Here is an 18424-nt window from a genome sequence, read left to right on the forward strand (position 1 = left end):
ACAAAGTGGCATACAATTGTGAAGTACAAAGAAAATTATACATGATTTAAAAAAATTTTTGCAAATAAATAACTGAAAAGTGTGGTGTGCAAAAGTATTCAGCCCCCTTTTCTTTGAGTGCAACCAATTGCCTTCAGAAGTTGCCTGATGATTGTTGAATGATCGAATGTTGACCTAATGACTAAATAGAGTCAACCTGTGTGTAATCTAATCTCAGTCCAAATACTGTTGTTCTGTGACGGCCTCATAGGTTTGTTAAGAGAATATTGGGGAGCAAACAGCATCATGAAGTCCAAGGAACACACCAGACAGGTCAGGGATAAAGTTGTGGAGAAGTTTAAAGCAGGGTTAGGCTATAAAAAGATTTTCCAAGCTTTGAACATTTCACGGAGCGCTGTTCAATCCATCATCCGGAAATGGAAAGAGTATGGCACAACTGCAAACATACCAAGACACGGCCGTCCACCTAAACTTACAGGCCGAACAAGGAGAGCACTGATCAGAGATGCAGCCAAGGGGCCCATGGTGACTCCGGACGAACTGCAGAGATCCACAGCTCAGGTGGGGGAATCTGTCCACAGGACAACTATTGGTCGTGCACTGCACAAATCTGGCCTTTATGGAAGAGTGGCAAGAAGAAAGCCATTGTTAAAAGAAAACCATAAGAAGTCCCGTTTGCAGTTTGCCAGAAGCCATGTGGGGGACACAGCAAACATGTGGAAGAAGGTGCTCTGGTCAGATGAGACCAAAATTGAACTTTTTGGCCTAAATGCAAAACGCTATGTGTGGCGGAAAACTAACACTGCACATCACTCTGAACACACCATCCCCACTGTCAAACATGGTGGTGGCAGCATCATGCTCTGGGGGTGCTTCTCTTCAGCAGGGACAGGGAAGATGGTCAGAGTTGATGTGAAGATGGATGGAGCCAAATACATACAGGGCAATCTAGGAAGAAAACCTGTTGGAGTCTGCAAAAGACTTGAGACTGGGGCGGAGGTTCACCTTCCAGCAGGACAACGACCCTAAACATAAAGCCAGGGCTACAATGGAATGGTTTAAAACACAACATATTCATGTGTTAGAATGGCCCAGTCAAAGTCCAGACCTAAATCCAATTGAGAATCTGTGGCAAGATCTGAAAACTGCCGTTCACAAACGCTCTCCATCTAATCTGACTGAGCTTGAGCTGTTTTGCAAAGAAGAATGGGCAAAAAATTCAGTCTCTAGATGTGCAGAGCTGGTAGAGACATACCCCAAAAGACTTGCAGCTGTAATTGCAGCAAAAGGCGCTTCCACAAAGTATTGACTCAGGGGGGCTGAATACTTTTGCACACCGCACTTTTCAGTTTTTTATTTTTAAAAAACATTTAAAATCATGTATAATTTTCTTTGTACTTCACAATTGTGTGCCACTTTATGTTGGTCTTTCACATAAAATTCCAATAAAATATATTTATGTTTGTGGTCGAAACGTGACAAACTGTGGAAAAGTTCAAGGGGTATGAATACTTTTGCAAGCCACTGTATGACTGTTAAGGTACCGACTCTGTGCTTGTTTACATACTGTAGCACATTTTATTTAGAAAGGACACAACCAGTTATGGGCGGCACGGTAGCGCAGTGGTTAGTGCGGTCACCTCATAGCAAGAAGGTCCTGGGTTCGAGCCCCGGGGTTGTCCAACCTTGGTGGGTCATCCCGGGTCATCCTCTGTGTGGAGTTTATATGTTCTCCCCGTGTCTGCGTGGGTTTCCTCCAGGGGCTCCGGTTTCCTCCCACAGTCCAAAGACCTGTAGGTCAGGTGAATTGGCTCTACTAAATTGTCCCTAGGTATGAATGTGTGTGTGTGTGTGTGTGTGTGTGTGTGTGTGTGTGTGTGTGTGTGTGTGTGTGTGTGTGTGTGTGTGTGTGTGTGTGTGTGTGTGTGTGTCAGCCCTGTGATGGCCTGGCGGTCTGTCCAGGGTGTCTCCCCGCCTGCTGCCCAATGACTGCTGGAATAGGCTCCAGCATCCCCGTGACCCTGAGAGCAGGATAAGTTGTTCAGATAATGGATGGATGGACAACCAGTTAAGCTCGACAAAATGTTTGTGTGGCCATCAAGGCAAAACCTGGTAAACAAGAACGTAAATGTTATGGAGGATGCTGGGTTGCAGAGCTCGTGTAATTCTAAATTAATTTATCTGTTTTGGAGTTTGTCTCTTACATGGTGCAAGAACGGAGACCATTGATCAAACTGACTTGTGGTGGATCACGATGACAAAAACAGCGAGGCGGTACATCACCCCACAGAGGAATGCCCGTAACTGATGAGAGCCTGCAAAGAAACAGGGAGGCATCCAGGTAGCGTAGCGGTCTACTCTGTTGCCTACCAACACGGGGATCGCCGGTTCGAATCCCCGCGTTACCTCCGGCTTGGTCGGGCGTCCCTACAGACACAATTGGCCATGTCTGCGGGTGGGAAGCTGGATGTGGGTATATGTGCCCTGGTTGCTGCACTAGCACCTCCTCTGGTCAGTCAGGGCACCTGTTTGGGGGGGAGGAGGAACTGGGGGGAATAGCGTGATCCTCCCACGTGCTACGTCCCCCTGGCGAAACTCCTTACTGTCAGGTGAAAAGAAATGGCTGGTGACCCCACATGTATCGGAGGAGGCATTTGGTAATCTGCAGCCCTCCCTGGATCGGCAGACGGGGTGGAGCAGTGACCGGGACAGCTCGGAAGAGTGGGGTAATTGGCCAACCCCCCCCCCCCCCCCAAAAAAAAAGACACAGGGAAGAGTAGGTGTACTGTGGGACGGAAAGAATGAGTCTGCACCTGTGATGAAACACAAATGAGAGAACATGTGGTCCAGAAGTCTATCCCTCGGTTGCTACTATGTATCGAGGTGGGACTGATTTTGTATCACGCAGAGTGAAGATCAGATTTCTCCGTGCACAGATATTTCTGTAGATGTGTTACTAACAAGCTTAAAGATGAGTCATACAGTATTTCAGCGCTTATAAAATATTGTGTCTTTACCCCGTGGTCCCACCTCGAGTTATATTTAGACCATATCAATGAGGGTAGATGTTTTTTTTCCCATTCAGTGATACTGACGCTCCATGAACATTATGATTTCAATGAAAATCACTGCAAAGATAGAAGTCGTCCTAGTAATGTGAGTCCGATGAAGAATAATCAGTTTGATTGACAGAATAATTACTCGACAGTGAATGTATGGAAATGGAGAGGTGTGTAATTAAACAGCTTCTTGTGTGCCTAGCAAAAGAGATTGGAGACTAAATTCAGTCTCTGCTATTCCTTGAATATCTCATAAGGATTGGCACCCCTATTCGGATATCAGGTTCTTATTAGTGTAAGTAGTTTCTCACGTGGCCTCGTGTGATTAATATGGATAACGGCGAGTGAGAATTGAATTTTACTTTGAAAAGAAACATGACTTGAAATTATGTTGGTGTAATATAACTTTAATAGTAAAATCATGACACTTATATGCACATGAGCAAACATTTGCATAATGGTTGACAGAGTGCTCTGTGGAAATTCAGTTGACAGTGATTTGGTTGCACGGATGGAGAAAAGTCTGCTGTTTTATCTCCATCGCCTCATTCTGTTTTAGTGTTATTACAATCTGCTGGTATTATGCAAAGCGTTTCGATGCATTTAAGTGCCGTTGTGTTCGATTGCAGATAAAAAGAGCAATGTATTTTAAATGAAGCAATGGAATGACTGTCCTCTCTGATCTTGTGGTCATCGCTAAAGCAGACCGCCGCCGTACTCGCATTGCGTAAAAACCTTAATTATCTGCGAAAGCAACAACAGCTACCCAAAAAAAAAAAATTTAAAAAATAAAATTACAACTATAGCAGCCATATGACTCCAAGGTGACAAATCGTGGTTCTGGTTTCCATAGCAACAAGGGATGTTGGTCTCATTACCGTCTCCACACAGTGTGTAATCAGGAGGCTTTCCAGAGAGCACCATTCATTGTCCAAATAAAAAATGGCACCTTCATGCCCCCAGATAAATGGCAGAAGATAATCTAGTCAGACACCACAAAAACAACACATTTGTCATACAGGTACACATGACAGAAACACACTATAGATATTATGTACACGTGTGTGTGTGTGTGTGTTATAACCGGTTAGACAGTCTTGTAAATATTAAATGTTTATGTTATTATAGTGCTCACACTTAAAACCATCACTTCACTTTATTCACAGTCATAAAAATGGACGAGTTGTCGAGACAAAGTGAGACAAAGTGAAGCTGTGAAGTCAGAAGACTTGGTGTGCTGAAAGTCTTGTGGTACAAACACATCAGAGGCTTCTTGAATGGTGTTCCAGAGACTTCCATGGTGTCTCCCAGTTGTACAGTCTTTGTATTTGATTACAGATTGCGAATAAATGAATAGAAATACCTAGAAGTCGAAAATTGGCATTCTGCAGCATTCGGCCTTTTTGTCCTGCCTATTTGTCTGGGACTCGGCTGCTATTCCCAATTTCAGCAGCCCTTACATTTCTTTATTAGTCACAATGTCCTCGGAATTTCATATAGCTTCTTTATTTTCATTTCACCGAATAAAGGTACGCCGTGTTTTCATAGGGATTTCTGTTGCTTTCATGGATTGAAACAGACGAGCCCTGAAAGAAGCGGGAAAGAAATATGTTGTGCTATTTTAGGTTCTTCACAGCTTATCTTGTTTTTAACTGTTTGCAAGGATTGATGAAAGTGCTGCTGTATTTTATGTCGCGACAGAGATGGGTGATCCATTGCATTCATGAAAAATGGATAAGTAGCGTGACGATTTTTAAGCTGTATCATTACACTAGGCACTTAACACACACACACACAAAAAGGTCAAACTGCAGCTATTTAACATCAGTCAGAACTGGGAATTTCATTATTATTGGTGTGTTTCCTTATCTGAGGTGCTACTTCACCCTCTTATCTGTTTATCTCTTCTCTCTTTCTCTAATGTTCTCTCTCTCTCTCTCTTTCTTCTCCTCTCCTTCCTTGGCCTCTGTCATCTCGCTCTCAGCTGGAAGAGCTGCAGTGGCCAGATGGCGAGCTGGAGGTTCCGATATCTGTATGCAGCCTGCCCTGCAAGACTGGCGAGAGGAAGAAGAGGGTAAAGGGTATGCCGTGCTGCTGGCTCTGTGAGCTGTGTGATGGCTATCAGTACCAGTACGATGAGACCTTCTGCAGGATGTGTGCCTATAACATGAGGCCCAACCCCAACAGGACGGCCTGCCAGCCCATCCCCATTGTCAAGTTAGAGTGGCACTCCCCCTGGGCGGTGATCCCCGTCTTCCTGGCCATGCTTGGGATCATCGCCACCATCTTTGTCATGGGAACGTTTGTGCGGCACAATGACACGCCCATTGTGCGGGCCTCGGGCCGCGAGCTGAGCTACGTGCTGCTCACGGGGATCTTTCTGTGTTACATCATTACCTTCCTCATGATTGCCAAACCGGATGTGGGCGTGTGCGCCTTCAGGAGGATCTTCCTGGGTCTGGGCATGTGCATCAGCTACGCCGCTCTGCTCACTAAGACCAACCGAATCTACCGCATCTTTGAGCAGGGCAAGCAGACAGTCACAGCCCCGCGTTTCATCAGTCCTACCTCCCAGATTGCAATCACCAGCAGTCTGATCTGTGTGCAGCTGCTTGGGGTGTTGGTGTGGTTTGCTGTGGACCCGCCCAACACCATCATCGACTACGATGAGCAGAAAACCATAAACCCCATGTTGGCACGCGGCGTGCTGAAGTGTGACATCACAGACCTCCAGATCATCTGTTCACTGGGCTACAGTATTCTGCTCATGGTTACATGCACCATCTATGCCATCAAGACAAGGGATGTACCAGAAGACTTCAACGAGGCCAAGCCTATCGGTTTCACTATGTACACCACCTGCATCGTATGGCTGGCCTTCATCCCCATTTTCTTTGGCACGGCCCAGTCTGCAGAGAAAGTGAGTCATCTTTTTTTTTTTCTGTTGTGCTCTGTCTGTCAACACTGCTCTCTGTCTCTATCTCCCTCTCTCCTCCTCACTCAACCTTCACCTTTTCATTCAGCCTTTTGTTCTTCTTTTTCCTTCTTCCTTCCTTTTGTTGCCTCTTTTTTCCCCTCATTTCATTCCTCCCTGATTTTACCTTGTCCTAAACACACACAAGTGCACACCTGTGCACTTGCAAACAAACAAATGCCGAACACAAACACGCAGACACAAAAGACAGATTTGGCACTAATGCCCACGTGTAAATGTATGGAATTTTATGTCATTGGCTCATTTTTGTTTAACTGAATATTCATATGCCTGCAATGTGTATAAAAACCCATGCAAGGACCACAGGAGACAAAAATAGGAATTTTAAGGGAGGAGGAGGAGAGCTTGCTGTTAAGCACAAGAATGCTGCGAAAGGCCTGAGGAGTGTTTGGGATGGTGGTGCAGTCAGCTTCTTATGCCATTATCTTGGCTCTGGTGCCTAGGGCACAGCACTATTATGCCTCATTCTGGAGAGGAAGACAAGGGGGTTGAGGAGGTGGAGGTAGAGGAGGAGGATGATGAGCCAGAGGAGGAGGACGGCAAGGGGGGAGGAGGGGGTGTGTGGGGGGGGGAATAAACAGAAGCCTGACTAAAGGTTTTCTGTTTCTTGACAGCTAAAGTCTAGAATGCACTCGACATCAGAAGCTGGCGGAGTTGATGGAGAATGTGGCAGTTTGACCCGCTATGCTAGTCATCTCTTATCTGACTGGTACTGGGCAGAATACAGATCCATTTCTCCACCCCTCTTCATCAGCTGCATCATGTGATGCTCGGCAGACTGCACATTCATGATAGAGGAGATGGGAAGTTTTCTGCCGGCGGAATATCAAGGCTGACAGGAAAGTGTTGCTCCTAACCTTTTGAAAGGCATGCCGCTCAATATCCTTCCTGCTAAGCTGTTGCAGGAGATGGATCAGAAACTGATTTTCCTCATCTCAATTTGCTACTGATTTCATAGATGAATCACACCCTCAGCAGTGATTAGGAGTTCATTATGTTACTCGCAGCGGCTAGCGAGCCAGTAATGTGTTTATCCTTTCTCTTTATGCAGTTAACGCTTTCCAAACACTGGCTTCTAGCCTTACACTCACCTCCAGTCCACGCCACAGCACCCTGATGTAATAATAGTCTTTGTGGGTCCATTTCTGCTGGCTCAGTAGCCGCTGCTAGCCAGAAGTAGTTGTGTATGTCTCTGGAACATCATTTCAAATAGCTGGAGTCGGAGGAGCGCGGCTATTAAGCAGCGATTCACGGCCGTAATGGACCCTTATGGGATATCTGTGGCTGTGTTCGCCACAGTTGGAAAAATAATTATCATTATATGGATTGTTTTATCCAACTTATTTCAAAGCCAGGATACAAAGCCCCTGGAAAGTCATCGTGTTCGGCGCCAACTCTCCCCATGCACCCCTATCACCTTCCCTGAGATCTCCCCACCCCCCTTCTCCATTTTAAATTGTTTCGGCCCTTCTTACTGTTGCTACTGAGATTATCATAGATAATATCTTACAATTAGTGGCGCCTGAGGGAAACTGTCTCGTAGTGCGCTCAAGATTGGCCTGGTGCAAACAACCCCTTTCACCCCATTAGGTTTCAAGCCCGTCCACGTCGCATGCACGCGTGCAGCCACACAAGAGATGGGCATACACTCACAGAAAGCCCAATTTCATCTGAATGCACAGGTAGAGAGGATTTTTATCTTTTTTTTTTCTTTTTTTTTTAAGTGGAAAATTTTACGTTTCTGTTAGTGGGTGTTGAGGCGGCACGGTGGCGCAGTGGTTAGCATAGTTGCCTCACAGCAAGATGGTCTTGGGTTCAAGCCCCGGGGTAGTCCCAACCTTGGGGGGGCTCATCCCGGGTCATCCTCTGTGTGGAGTTTGCATGTTTTCCCCGTGTCTGCGTGGGTTTCCTGCGGGGGCTCCGGTTTCCTCCCACAGTCCAAAGACATGTAGGTCATACTAAGGTATACTAAATTGTCCGTAGGTGTGAATGTGTGTGTGTGTGTGTGTGTGTGTGTGTACATACACACAGAGTGTTGTGATGCGTCTAGTGCAGCAGTGTGTAGTTGGAGGGAAGGTGCACGTGTTCTTCCAACCCGCTTGTGTCCTTCCTGCCCTTAGCTTGCTGCCGCTGGCTAGCCTTTGTGGCGAATAGGGAAGCATCCTAGCGTGTAACCCTTCCCTTGCCAGTACATAGCCTCTCCTTCACCAAGACTCCTGCCAGGCCTCCCCGTGGCCACACGTGGTAACTGGGGTCTTGCGGCCCCAGGCTAACTTGGCAGGGGATCTCGGAGCAGCAGTGGGCCCCAGAGATATGGTGTGCAGGCCCACCCTGGTGGACACACCCTGGCACCTATCAACCACTGCCCCGCTGCCTTGTGGGTGAGTCTGGAAGACATAAGGCTAAGGGAGCTTACCCCAACAGAAAAGCAAGCTGTGGCGGCACGCTTTGAGGCGGTTTCCAAAAAACTGGATTTCCGGCAGCCCCCTGCAGTTGTGTGGAGGTGCCGGTCGTCTAGGGATCCCCCTTGCCATCGGAACCATCTCCTCTACAATCAAGTCATGTGGCGTTGGGAGAAGCGCACCCCAATGCCACTTTAAAAACCATCTCTGCGCAGGTATCTTCTGCTATCTGAGTCTTCAAAGGACCCACAAATAGAAGAAGATGGTCATCATCGGGCACGATGGACAACCAGCAAGCAAGCAAGTGTGTGTGTGTGTGTGTGTGTGTGTGTGTGTGTGTGTGTGTGTGTGTGTGTGTGTGTGTGTGTGTGTGTGTGTGTGTGTGTGTGTGTGTCGGCCCTGTGATGACCAGCCTGTCCAGGGTGTCTCCCCGCCTGCCGCCCAATGACTACTGGGATAGGCTCCAGCGTCCCCGCGACCCTGAGAGCAGGATAAGCAGTCTGGATAATGGATGGATGGATAGTGGGTGTTGAGTGAATAAACAGTTTACCTTTGCATGGGGTGCGATGAGATGACCTTATCAAAAGTGTCACTGACTGAAGTATATTTAATGGTCAAAACTCTGAGCAGAGAGAGAGAGAGAGAGAGAGAGAGAGAGGGTTGCAATACTTTACGTGACACCATCACAAGCTGAGATAGGAACAGCAGATGACTGCAAATTCAAAACCGTCAACTGAATTAATGTACACTCAGTGTGAACTGCCATACGGCTGCAGACACCAATGCTGGTGATTTTTTTGTGTGCATTCATGTCTGTGCAAATGTGCATGCATGCTCATTTGTGTGTGTGTGTGTGTGTGTGTGTGTGTGTGTGTGTGTGTGTGTGTGTGTGTACACTGCAATAAAGAAGGCTATCTGACTGGTGTATTTGAGGTTCTTTCTGAGATTGTAGATTTTGTGCATGTGTGTGTGTTTGCGCATATAAACAAGCCACCTAGACAGATTTTAATTACCTTTCCTATTCTGGGTAATCCATAATTTAAATATTTGTTAAAAACTTTGTGATGACATGATGCCAAGCAGCTGCCAGTTTTCATCCGTTTCGCTGCAGTGTGAATTTGACCTGAAGTTGTGGCTGTGTTATTACTTTGACTGCACTGCTTGAATTTGCTTCGTATCAACACTATTTAGATGCCTTTGTTTCCCACACCTGCGTCTCCCTCCCCTTGATTCTGTCTGATCCTCCCACAGCCATGTTGAGGGAAGCCATGCGAGGAGATCACAGCACATACAGTGCTTCCTCTGCACCTGCATGTTCTCAGTCAACAGTTCAACACGCTGAGGCAAATGACGGCGAGAATTTACCAGCATCCCAAAAACATCTCCTCCCAGGTCTGGGGAGGAGCTGACTCCTGTGCAGCCTTGTGTATCATGTGTGGGAGGGTTATTCTTTTAATCTTTCAAGCCATTTGAAAAGGTGCACTGATCAGAAATGTATGAAAACAATGTTGTCGGGGGCGACCGGGTAGCGTAACGGTCTATTCCGTTGCCTACCAACACGGGGATCGCCGGTTCAAATCCCCGTGTTACCTCCGGCTTGGGCGGGCGTCCCTACAGACACAATGGGCCGTGTCTGTAGGTGGGAAGCCGGATGTGGGTATGCGTCCTGGTCGCTGCACTAGCGCCTCCTCTGGTCGGTCGAGGTGCCTGTTCTGGGGGGGAATAGCGTGATCCTCCCACGCGCTACGTCCCCCTGGTGAAACTCCTCACTGTCAGGTGAAAAGAAGCAGCTGGCGACTCCACATGTATCGGCAGAGACATGTGGTAGTCTGCAGCCCTCCCCGGATTGGCAGAGAGGGTGGAGCGGCGACCGGGACGACTTGGAAGAGTGGGGTAATTGGATTGGTACAATTGGGGGGAAAGGGGGGGCGGAAACAATGTTGTCATGGCAATTAACAACATCGCAGCCTCACAACAGACTCTCGCTCAGTTTCTCGCCATCATTTTAACAGATCAGATACCATCTGCGAACACAAGAACGTTCTTACAACACTGATGGCGGCAAAACAGAAATATACTACACGACTTAAACACCCAGGTCTGAGGAGCAGCGTGGCTCCGATGCCCGGACATCCCGCATGCGAATTTATCTCCCCCCTCCCCCAGTGGCATGGAAACTTCCTGGTACAGACAGAACAAGAGTTAACCACGCTGAGTAAAAGGAAGCTCACGTTGCACAAACTTCCTTACCTACATCCAAGTGTTGGAGCCACTTAGTCTCCAGGTACTGTCAATGGCTTGTGAACCTACATGAACTTTTTTAAATACAGACAGCGCTGTCACGCTACAGTAGAAGAAGACACTCGACAAAATTCATTGTCTCATTCAATTTTTAGAGCGCGGCAGAAAGTGCATCTCTGAAATTGCAGCTGCTGTCTCTCTCATCTCTCCTCAGGTAACTGGTACATGTGATAGGAGGAGCTGGATGTGACAACTCCTGCTCACATGTCTAATGATTTTAAAGCGATATTTGAGATGCTCCATTAATGTATTTTTTGTATCTGGGAGCTCGAGTGGACTGCAGCAGAGAGAAACTGCAGGAGGAGGCTTGAAGTGGGCGAGTGTGATAGCAAGATGTACGTACGTTATTGATTTTCAAAGACAGCGGAGACTTGTTTTTTTTCCCCCCATCACGTGTCAAGTTGAGGCAGACCCCCCCCCCCGACTGAGGGTGTTAACATGACACCTCTTGACAACATTGAAGATTTGAAAGTTGTGTTACCAACATATAGTCTTGCAATGATAACAAAAGATCTGAAACATGAATGGGTCCTTTCGAGTGTGAAGTGCCTCCTCCCACAGATGTTTTTCGGCATAGCAGGTTGCATGAGCATCCTGTTATTCTTGTGAGAGAGAGGAAAAAAAGTCATTTGACATTTATAAGCACCAGAAGCCCAGCACTTGAAGCTTCCATTGAGGGTGACAGCCAATCAGAGCGTAGCTGAGGGGGCCATTCACAAGCAAGCAAAAAAAAAGGGGCTCTCCGGTGTAAGCATGGTGCTTTTGCTTCGAAGAGCCAGGTAAAGTTATTCATGATGCAGAAAGTAGGCCGCCAAAAACATCGAGAGACATGGGTGGATGAAGACTACAGCCCCCCCCCCCCCTCCCGAATCCATTATTGAAGGCGTCTTCTGACTGGGCAGAGAGAGCATGCTAATTGTCATTTACTGAATCAAGTTTTTTATCTCTGTGAGCGTTTACAGTCCTCAGCTATACCAGACTAAATTGGCTTTGCAGTAAGTACATCCCTTGTGGGTATAATTACGTGAATTATCCTCAACAGCCTCTTGTCTAAATGCAAGACGTGGCATTTGTTGCGGCTGCTTGTTGTGCCTGGCTCATCAATGGGATGTAAACTTCTCCGGCAACTGCTTGATTCCTGATGAGGGCGTTAATAAATCATTACCGTAGTTTTAAATAGAGAGTTGCCGAGCAGTTGTGAAATTGACTTCATGTATTTATTCATGTTAAAGCAACAGGAATTAATTATGAATGCACTGTGACAAGCTAAACATTCTTGTGGTGGGTGAGAGAGCTGCGAATTTGGGTCAAGCTCCTACAAAAGTACATTGGAAGAAGAAAAAAAAAACCCTGTCTTGGTTATAAGAGCTTTGTCGGTGCAGTGTGTGTGTGCGTGTGTGCTCGCGTTCATATGTGCGTGCATGTGTTTTGCTGTCGTCAGGTAAGTATTGCACGCTCGCAGCCCAGAACCTCGTCTCTGTTGCTTGGTACCCTTACTGCCAAATCAACTATTTTGCATGGCCAACGATCAACGTTGCCCAGTATAAAACTATCAGAATCTCATTAAATCCTTATCCAAGCAGCGCTTTAGTTGCTTGCACCAAACTCTGTGGCGTTACTATGGATACAAACGGGGGTTATCACCTACCAAACACAGTGATGTTGCAGAAGGGTGGAGACTCTCCGGTGGTCGGAAATAGCAAAGCGTTGTAGCCCTGCGAGCTTCTGATCAGTGGCTCCCGCGTCCGATCGCGCGTACTGATACCGGGCACGGGTGCCACAACTCCTCCCCCCCCTGTGTTTAGGGTGATGCGGGGAGGAGTTCACCGGGAGCCGTGTGATATGTGCTCGGTGATATTCATATGGTTATTAATGCATGGTGCGCCAGATCTCTGCCTCTGATGTCGCTCCGCAGAGGGCTCAGAAAGGGGATGGTGTGTGTGTGGGGGGGGGGATGGGGGATTCGAGAGAGGAAGAGAGAGAGAGAGGGAGACAGAAGGAGAGCAGAGGAAGCTATTGACATGTTGATGATACTGAGTATTTGAATGAATTATGGAGCTCCAAAGACAAAGGCGTGATTGGCATGGAAGTGATTCTCCGGTATGTGTGAAGGAAATTGCCGCCACGGTGCTATTTGCAAAACAACTGAATGCTAACAGTGACATTTCTCCCCCTGGTTTATTCAGGGAGACTTTCAATGCCGCCCAGATTTAGGCTCTGCCAGTGTCGACAACGGTATCCGCTCCCCATTACCATTACTAAGGGAAAGGCCAATAAGTGGCATTTTTGTGCTTTCAAGCACAGTAGATTAGTAAAGTAGATTTGCCAGTCTGCTCTTTAGTCAGTCGTGTCTCCTTTACAAGTGTTTCAAGACCTATTGTCGTACAAGCAGGCTGACTCACTGGCTATCGTAATAAAAATGATAGCCTTTCTAGAATGGCATTATAGAAAATCCACCCAAAACCCCAAATTATTGCATCATTAAAGGTTATGTAAACTCGATTCTAAGTGAACAATGGGAAAGGCGTTGTGCAACTCAACGAGAGATGTCACGGAGGAAGCACTTACCAGAATTGTACCTGCTCATGGCTCACATCAGTGACAGTCTTGCGAAGGATCTTAAACCACTTATCTCTGTGAAAGCCTTCCACAGGCTGCACTCAAACACAGGCGGAGCCATGAAGCGGTGGCTGTCTCGAGGAAAAGAAAAAGAAAAAAAATCCAGCCTCCTCCTGTATGCTACATATATATGTGCAGTGTTCTTAATCCTCCTCCATCTCCTGCACCGTTGGAGGGATTTGCGTGGAGAAGGGGCCTGGCTGCATGCAGTTCAGTAAATGCAGCATGGATGGAGCCTGCCAGAATGGTTTAGATGAAGCTGTTGATAGGACGAGACGGTAAAGGTGACTGCAACATATTTATTTATTTTATTTATTGAATTTATTCATATCGGGGACCATGTACAAAATACATTAATCTCAAGCGAAGAGAAAAGATGCTTTGTGCCGGATTTAGCTACTAGCTAATTTCCATCTGGCGTCCCTGGGCAGGTGAGCAGAAACGATAAAACACAAAGCGAAACCTATCATCAACCTATCACCTAAATCACGAGCCGCCCCTCCCTTCGCAGTCTGTCAAACAAGTCAACTTCCACTGGAATGATGGGAACAAAGGAGGGCCACGTGAGGACATGCTGATAAGGCCGTGCTTCAGCTTCAGCCTCTTATTAATACGCATGAAGCCTCTTTGACTTGGCTGAGTAGCTTCAGGTCAGGGTTTAATAAACGCTACCGGGTTATGTTACAGTGTGCATGACTGCTCCTTCCCCTTCAGACACGGCTAGTCCATCCACACACTACCTGTGGGTAGATAATTATCTCATGTTATAGTTTTCTGCAGTGTTAATTTCATTATTCTCTTAAACTTTGATTTCTTGTGTCGTGAAGAAGAGAACATTGACAACGTTGTTCTGCTGCAGGTGTGAAAGAGTTGCAAAGAGAGAGAGTGAACACAGAACTTGATTTGGCTGAATGCACAAATATCATTACTGGGCATTCGTTGCTATTAGTATCCCCCCCCCCATGCTGTCTCTACAGCAGCATGATTAGCAGAATAATTGGCCACAAATGCTCAAATCACAGCTTTGTTTTCCGAAGATCTCCCTGATGAGCGCTTAAATGTTCCCGTACTCTTTGTTGCTCCATTCAAGTCAGCCAAAAGCAGAGTTTGTGCCGATGACAGAGCTCGCCAGGTTTCCGTGTGTTTACAGCCTTATTGTTCTGCGTTAAAAATCAAGCTTCTACCTTTCTTTCCCCCCCCAGCTGTACATCCAGACCACCACTTTGACCATCTCCATGAACCTCAGTGCCTCGGTAGCACTGGGCATGCTCTACATGCCCAAGGTGTACATCATTATCTTCCACCCGGAGCTCAATGTGCAGAAGAGGAAGCGTAGCTTCAAGGCTGTCGTCACCGCCGCCACGATGTCCTCCCGCTTGTCGCAGAAGCCCAGCGAGAGGCCCAACGGAGAGGCCAAGACTGAGCTGTGTGAAAACCCCTCCACCGATGTCCTGAGTAAGTGCCCGAGATAAAGAGCGGGAGAGACGCCGAGGCTCAGGGTGGGAGAAAATGGCCGTGTCGAACCAGTGGCTGCACATGATATCTAAATCCATCTCTAGTCATAGCTTCAGTAGTTGAGCCAGGTCGTGCCTCAAGAGTTTGTCACAGGGGCCCAGATAAAGTGTTAAAACGCCACGGTTGCACGGACATACATTTCATAGCATCAGTATGTGAGTCACACCACATTAGGCCGAGCGAGAGTCTGTTTTATTGAGAACGAGTTAAACACGGTTTACATAGCGATATAAGGCTTGGTCACAGACCGGGGGTAGGAGCAAAGAGATAAAATAGCCATCCATCTATGTACAATGGAAAACTGTCCCCAACTGCAACATCTGACATTTTCTCAATATTTTCATGCTGACTGACATTTTTATTTATTTATTTTTACTCTATCCCCTTGCAAGAGATATCTGCAGTTGTAATTTTTTCATGCGATATCCTGGGTTGGGAGGGTGTAGGATGTGCTATAACAGGCACCCTTTTATCTACATCCAAGATACATAGTTTGACCTTTAGCTCAAAAGAAGAGTGGGGGGGGTGGGGGGATCGCTAGCTCTGTGGAGAGGTTTTAAGAAACAAGGTAGTTTTGCTGGTAATGGAAGAAGATAATCTGGATTCATAGCTGCGTGTTAATAACACGACACTTCATCTGCATCAGTAGGTCTGACGCTGTTAGAAGAGATAATACAGGGGGCGTCCGGGTAGCATGGCGGTCTATTCCGTTGTCTACCAACACGGGGATCGCTGGTTTGGATCCCCGTGTTACCTCCAGCTTGGTCGGGCATCCCTACAGACACAATTGGCCGTGTCTGCAGGTGGGAAGCCGGATGTGGGTGAGTATGTGTCCTGCTCGTTGCACTAGCGCCTCCTCTGGTCGGTCGGGGCACCTGTTCGGGGGGGAGGGGGAACTGGGGGGAATAGCGTGATCCTCCCACGTGCTATGTCCCCCTGGCGAAACTCCTCACTGTCAGGTGAAAAGAAGTGGCTGGCGACGCCACGTGTATCGGAGGAGGCATGTGGTAGTCTGCAGCCCTCCTCGGATCAGCAGAGGGGGTGGAGCAGCGACCGGGACGGCTCAGAAGAGTTGGGTAATTGGATGGGTACAACTGGGGAGGGGAAAAAAAGAAAAGATAATACAGGGGTATTACTACCGGTGAGATAACCTCCTAACTTCAGTAGCGATATAGTGCATGTGTTGTGTGAGGGAACCCCCCCCCCCAGCAAGAATGATTTTAAGGAAACCTGAGAACTGTCACATGCGGGGATTTTAACAGCCACCGTTGCCATGGAAGCGGTGCGTTCTCCGAGTTGTCAGGATGAAGACGTCCTGATTGACAGCTCATGCAAATCAGACGTCAAAGACCCCCAAAGGCGTCTTCTGCTGCATTGCTGCTAATCACATAGCATGAGCATGGCACCAACAGGTGCACCACTGAACCCCGCTTTGGACTTATGACGGAGTTGACAGGCTTTCACGAGAATTCTCCCAAAACTCATCTGTCATGAGCCGAATTATCGCGTGCACATTTGTGTGTGTGTGTGTGTGTGCGCGCGCGCGCGCGCCCATGTGCCAATGACTGTGAGCATGTCAGTCAACTAGCTTGTGCGAGTGTACGATCGTACGTGTGAGCGTACACTCGGGCACACACCAAGCGAGAGCTGATGTGAGTGTATGGCAGCGGAAGGAAGAGCCCCCCCCCCCCCCGGTCAGCCACACGTGTGGCTCATCGTCGCGTGAACACTCGCCGAGTAGAGGGCATAACCTCAACAGCTGTCGCAACAGCGCATTAAAAATCCCCAAACAGGGCAGACAGAGCCCTGACGGGGTCCGGTCTCCGAGAGGCCCTCCCAAAAGTGTACCGTGTCATCTGCTCTGTGTGTCTCTCACCTTCTGTCTCCCCCTACATGAATGTCTTCTCGCCTTGCCTCTCCTCCGCCCAACCCCGCTGCCCCCCCCCCACAAACAAACACACACACACACACACTTCTTGCCCTTCTATTTTAGCGGCAGTGGAAGTGACATTTATTAATGGCGAATTTATGTGCATGATCGCCCCGAAACCTGAACTGTGGCTCCACTATCCCCGGAGACTGTCCGTCAACTCCTGTAACCATCAGAGCGCCAAATACCTTCCTTTCAGGGCCCATCAGCTCTGGATGAGATGACTCGGAATGATTTATAAGATTAAGAGTATTAGTAGCACTGAAGATTTGCTTAAGTATTGATATGGCCCCCAACATTTTCATGATTACGCAGAACAGGGAGGGTTTCTGCCGCAACTCAGACATATTGAAATTGGCCCCCCTATGGTCTCGGTAGTAATTATGCTAATATAAATGAGCAAAAACAGTCATGTTTGGATGATATAATGTTGTCTTTTTTTTTTTTAGGATGATTTGAGTTTATGAGAACTCTTTATTACTGCAAGAAAATACAATTTCACATGGACGAAACGAGATCAAATGAGATGAATATTTAGCCGTGGATATTTAAAGTTTAGGAGGCTTCTGTGTGTACAGTAGACATCCACCCCACACATGCAAATGCAGTCACATCCGCATAGACACACACACGAGCAAACAAAGACTCACACCCGGCATTTTGCTCTAAATGACCAATCTTTCCCAAGAACTATTTGTGGTTAAGAGCAAAAATCTGTCATACATTTATGTATGTTTTATTCATCATCGTTGCTGGCCAAGACTACAAAATGAGGCTGTAAAAGAGTGGTAGGACTTTAATTGCATAGCCCATGGGAGCTGGTCGCCATGGCAACATTATAGCGGTACATGGAATTTACAGCAGTGCCTTTTCTTTAGAAAACATAGTGTTCATCGACCTTCTTCTTCTCAAGGCAAAAGGGAATGAGGCTGCCTAGGTGTGTTAGACACACACACACACGCACACACAGTCTCACACGGTACCCAGGCACTCAGCCACGTTCTGATACGTTTCCATGGCAATCCAGACTGGGATCACATTGCATTGCCCCGGCCTTTGTTAGACCCACATGTGTGATGTTTGTATTTTCTATTGCTAGTTAAGATCTGAAAATAGAAACCCAAAGTTTGACACGAGGGCATTGGCAATTTGAAGTGATATACGAGGCCACAAAATGTCGCTGTCGATTGCACACGGCCAATGATGAGAGTGCAGGGCGTCGTATACAAAGAATACTATACCAAATGATATTTTCACCCCCCCGGGGGGCTTGTGAATTTCAGGGTTCTTCGTCGTCCTCAAAGCAAATCTGATCTTGTCTGTGTTCACAGGTCAAGCGAGTAAGAAAACCTACGTGAGCTACAACAATCTCAGGATCTGATTTGTTCGAATGGAAGACTCTGCGTCCCTCTGCCCTTATCTATAAAGGCCAAGGGAAGGGAGCACCAGAAAACACAGATTAAGGGAAAGGGGGCGGAGGGGGGCAGCACCACCTACCTATGCACTCCAGGACGGTGGATCATACCCGAGCTTCATTAAGACATTGCACACGTGTCCTGGACGAAAGGAACACAGCTGTAGGCTAGTGCGGCTTAGGTCGGCA

The 18424-nt window shown here is 47.3% G+C and overlaps 1 protein-coding gene across 3 annotated transcripts in view; it reads left to right on the plus strand.

Annotated features, from left to right (window-relative positions):
- LOC130134271 (metabotropic glutamate receptor 7-like) overlaps positions 1 to 18202 on the plus strand; it is a 68963-nt gene extending 50761 nt beyond the window's left edge. The window contains exons 8-10 of one of the 3 annotated variants that reach the window (XM_056302170.1): positions 5044 to 5979; positions 14579 to 14835; positions 18163 to 18202. In XM_056302170.1, coding sequence (XP_056158145.1) covers positions 5044 to 5979; positions 14579 to 14835; positions 18163 to 18202 — 1233 coding nt within the window. Of the gene's footprint in view, positions 1 to 5043; positions 5980 to 14578; positions 14836 to 18152 lie in introns of all 3 variants that reach the window. The other 2 variants (XM_056302169.1, XM_056302171.1) reach the window with 2 other exon arrangements.
- The last annotated feature ends 222 nt before the right edge of the window (positions 18203 to 18424 follow it).

The sequence above is a fragment of the Lampris incognitus genome, chromosome 2, assembly GCF_029633865.1.
Source record: "Lampris incognitus isolate fLamInc1 chromosome 2, fLamInc1.hap2, whole genome shotgun sequence".
NCBI classification, from domain to species: Eukaryota; Metazoa; Chordata; class Actinopteri; order Lampriformes; family Lampridae; genus Lampris; species Lampris incognitus.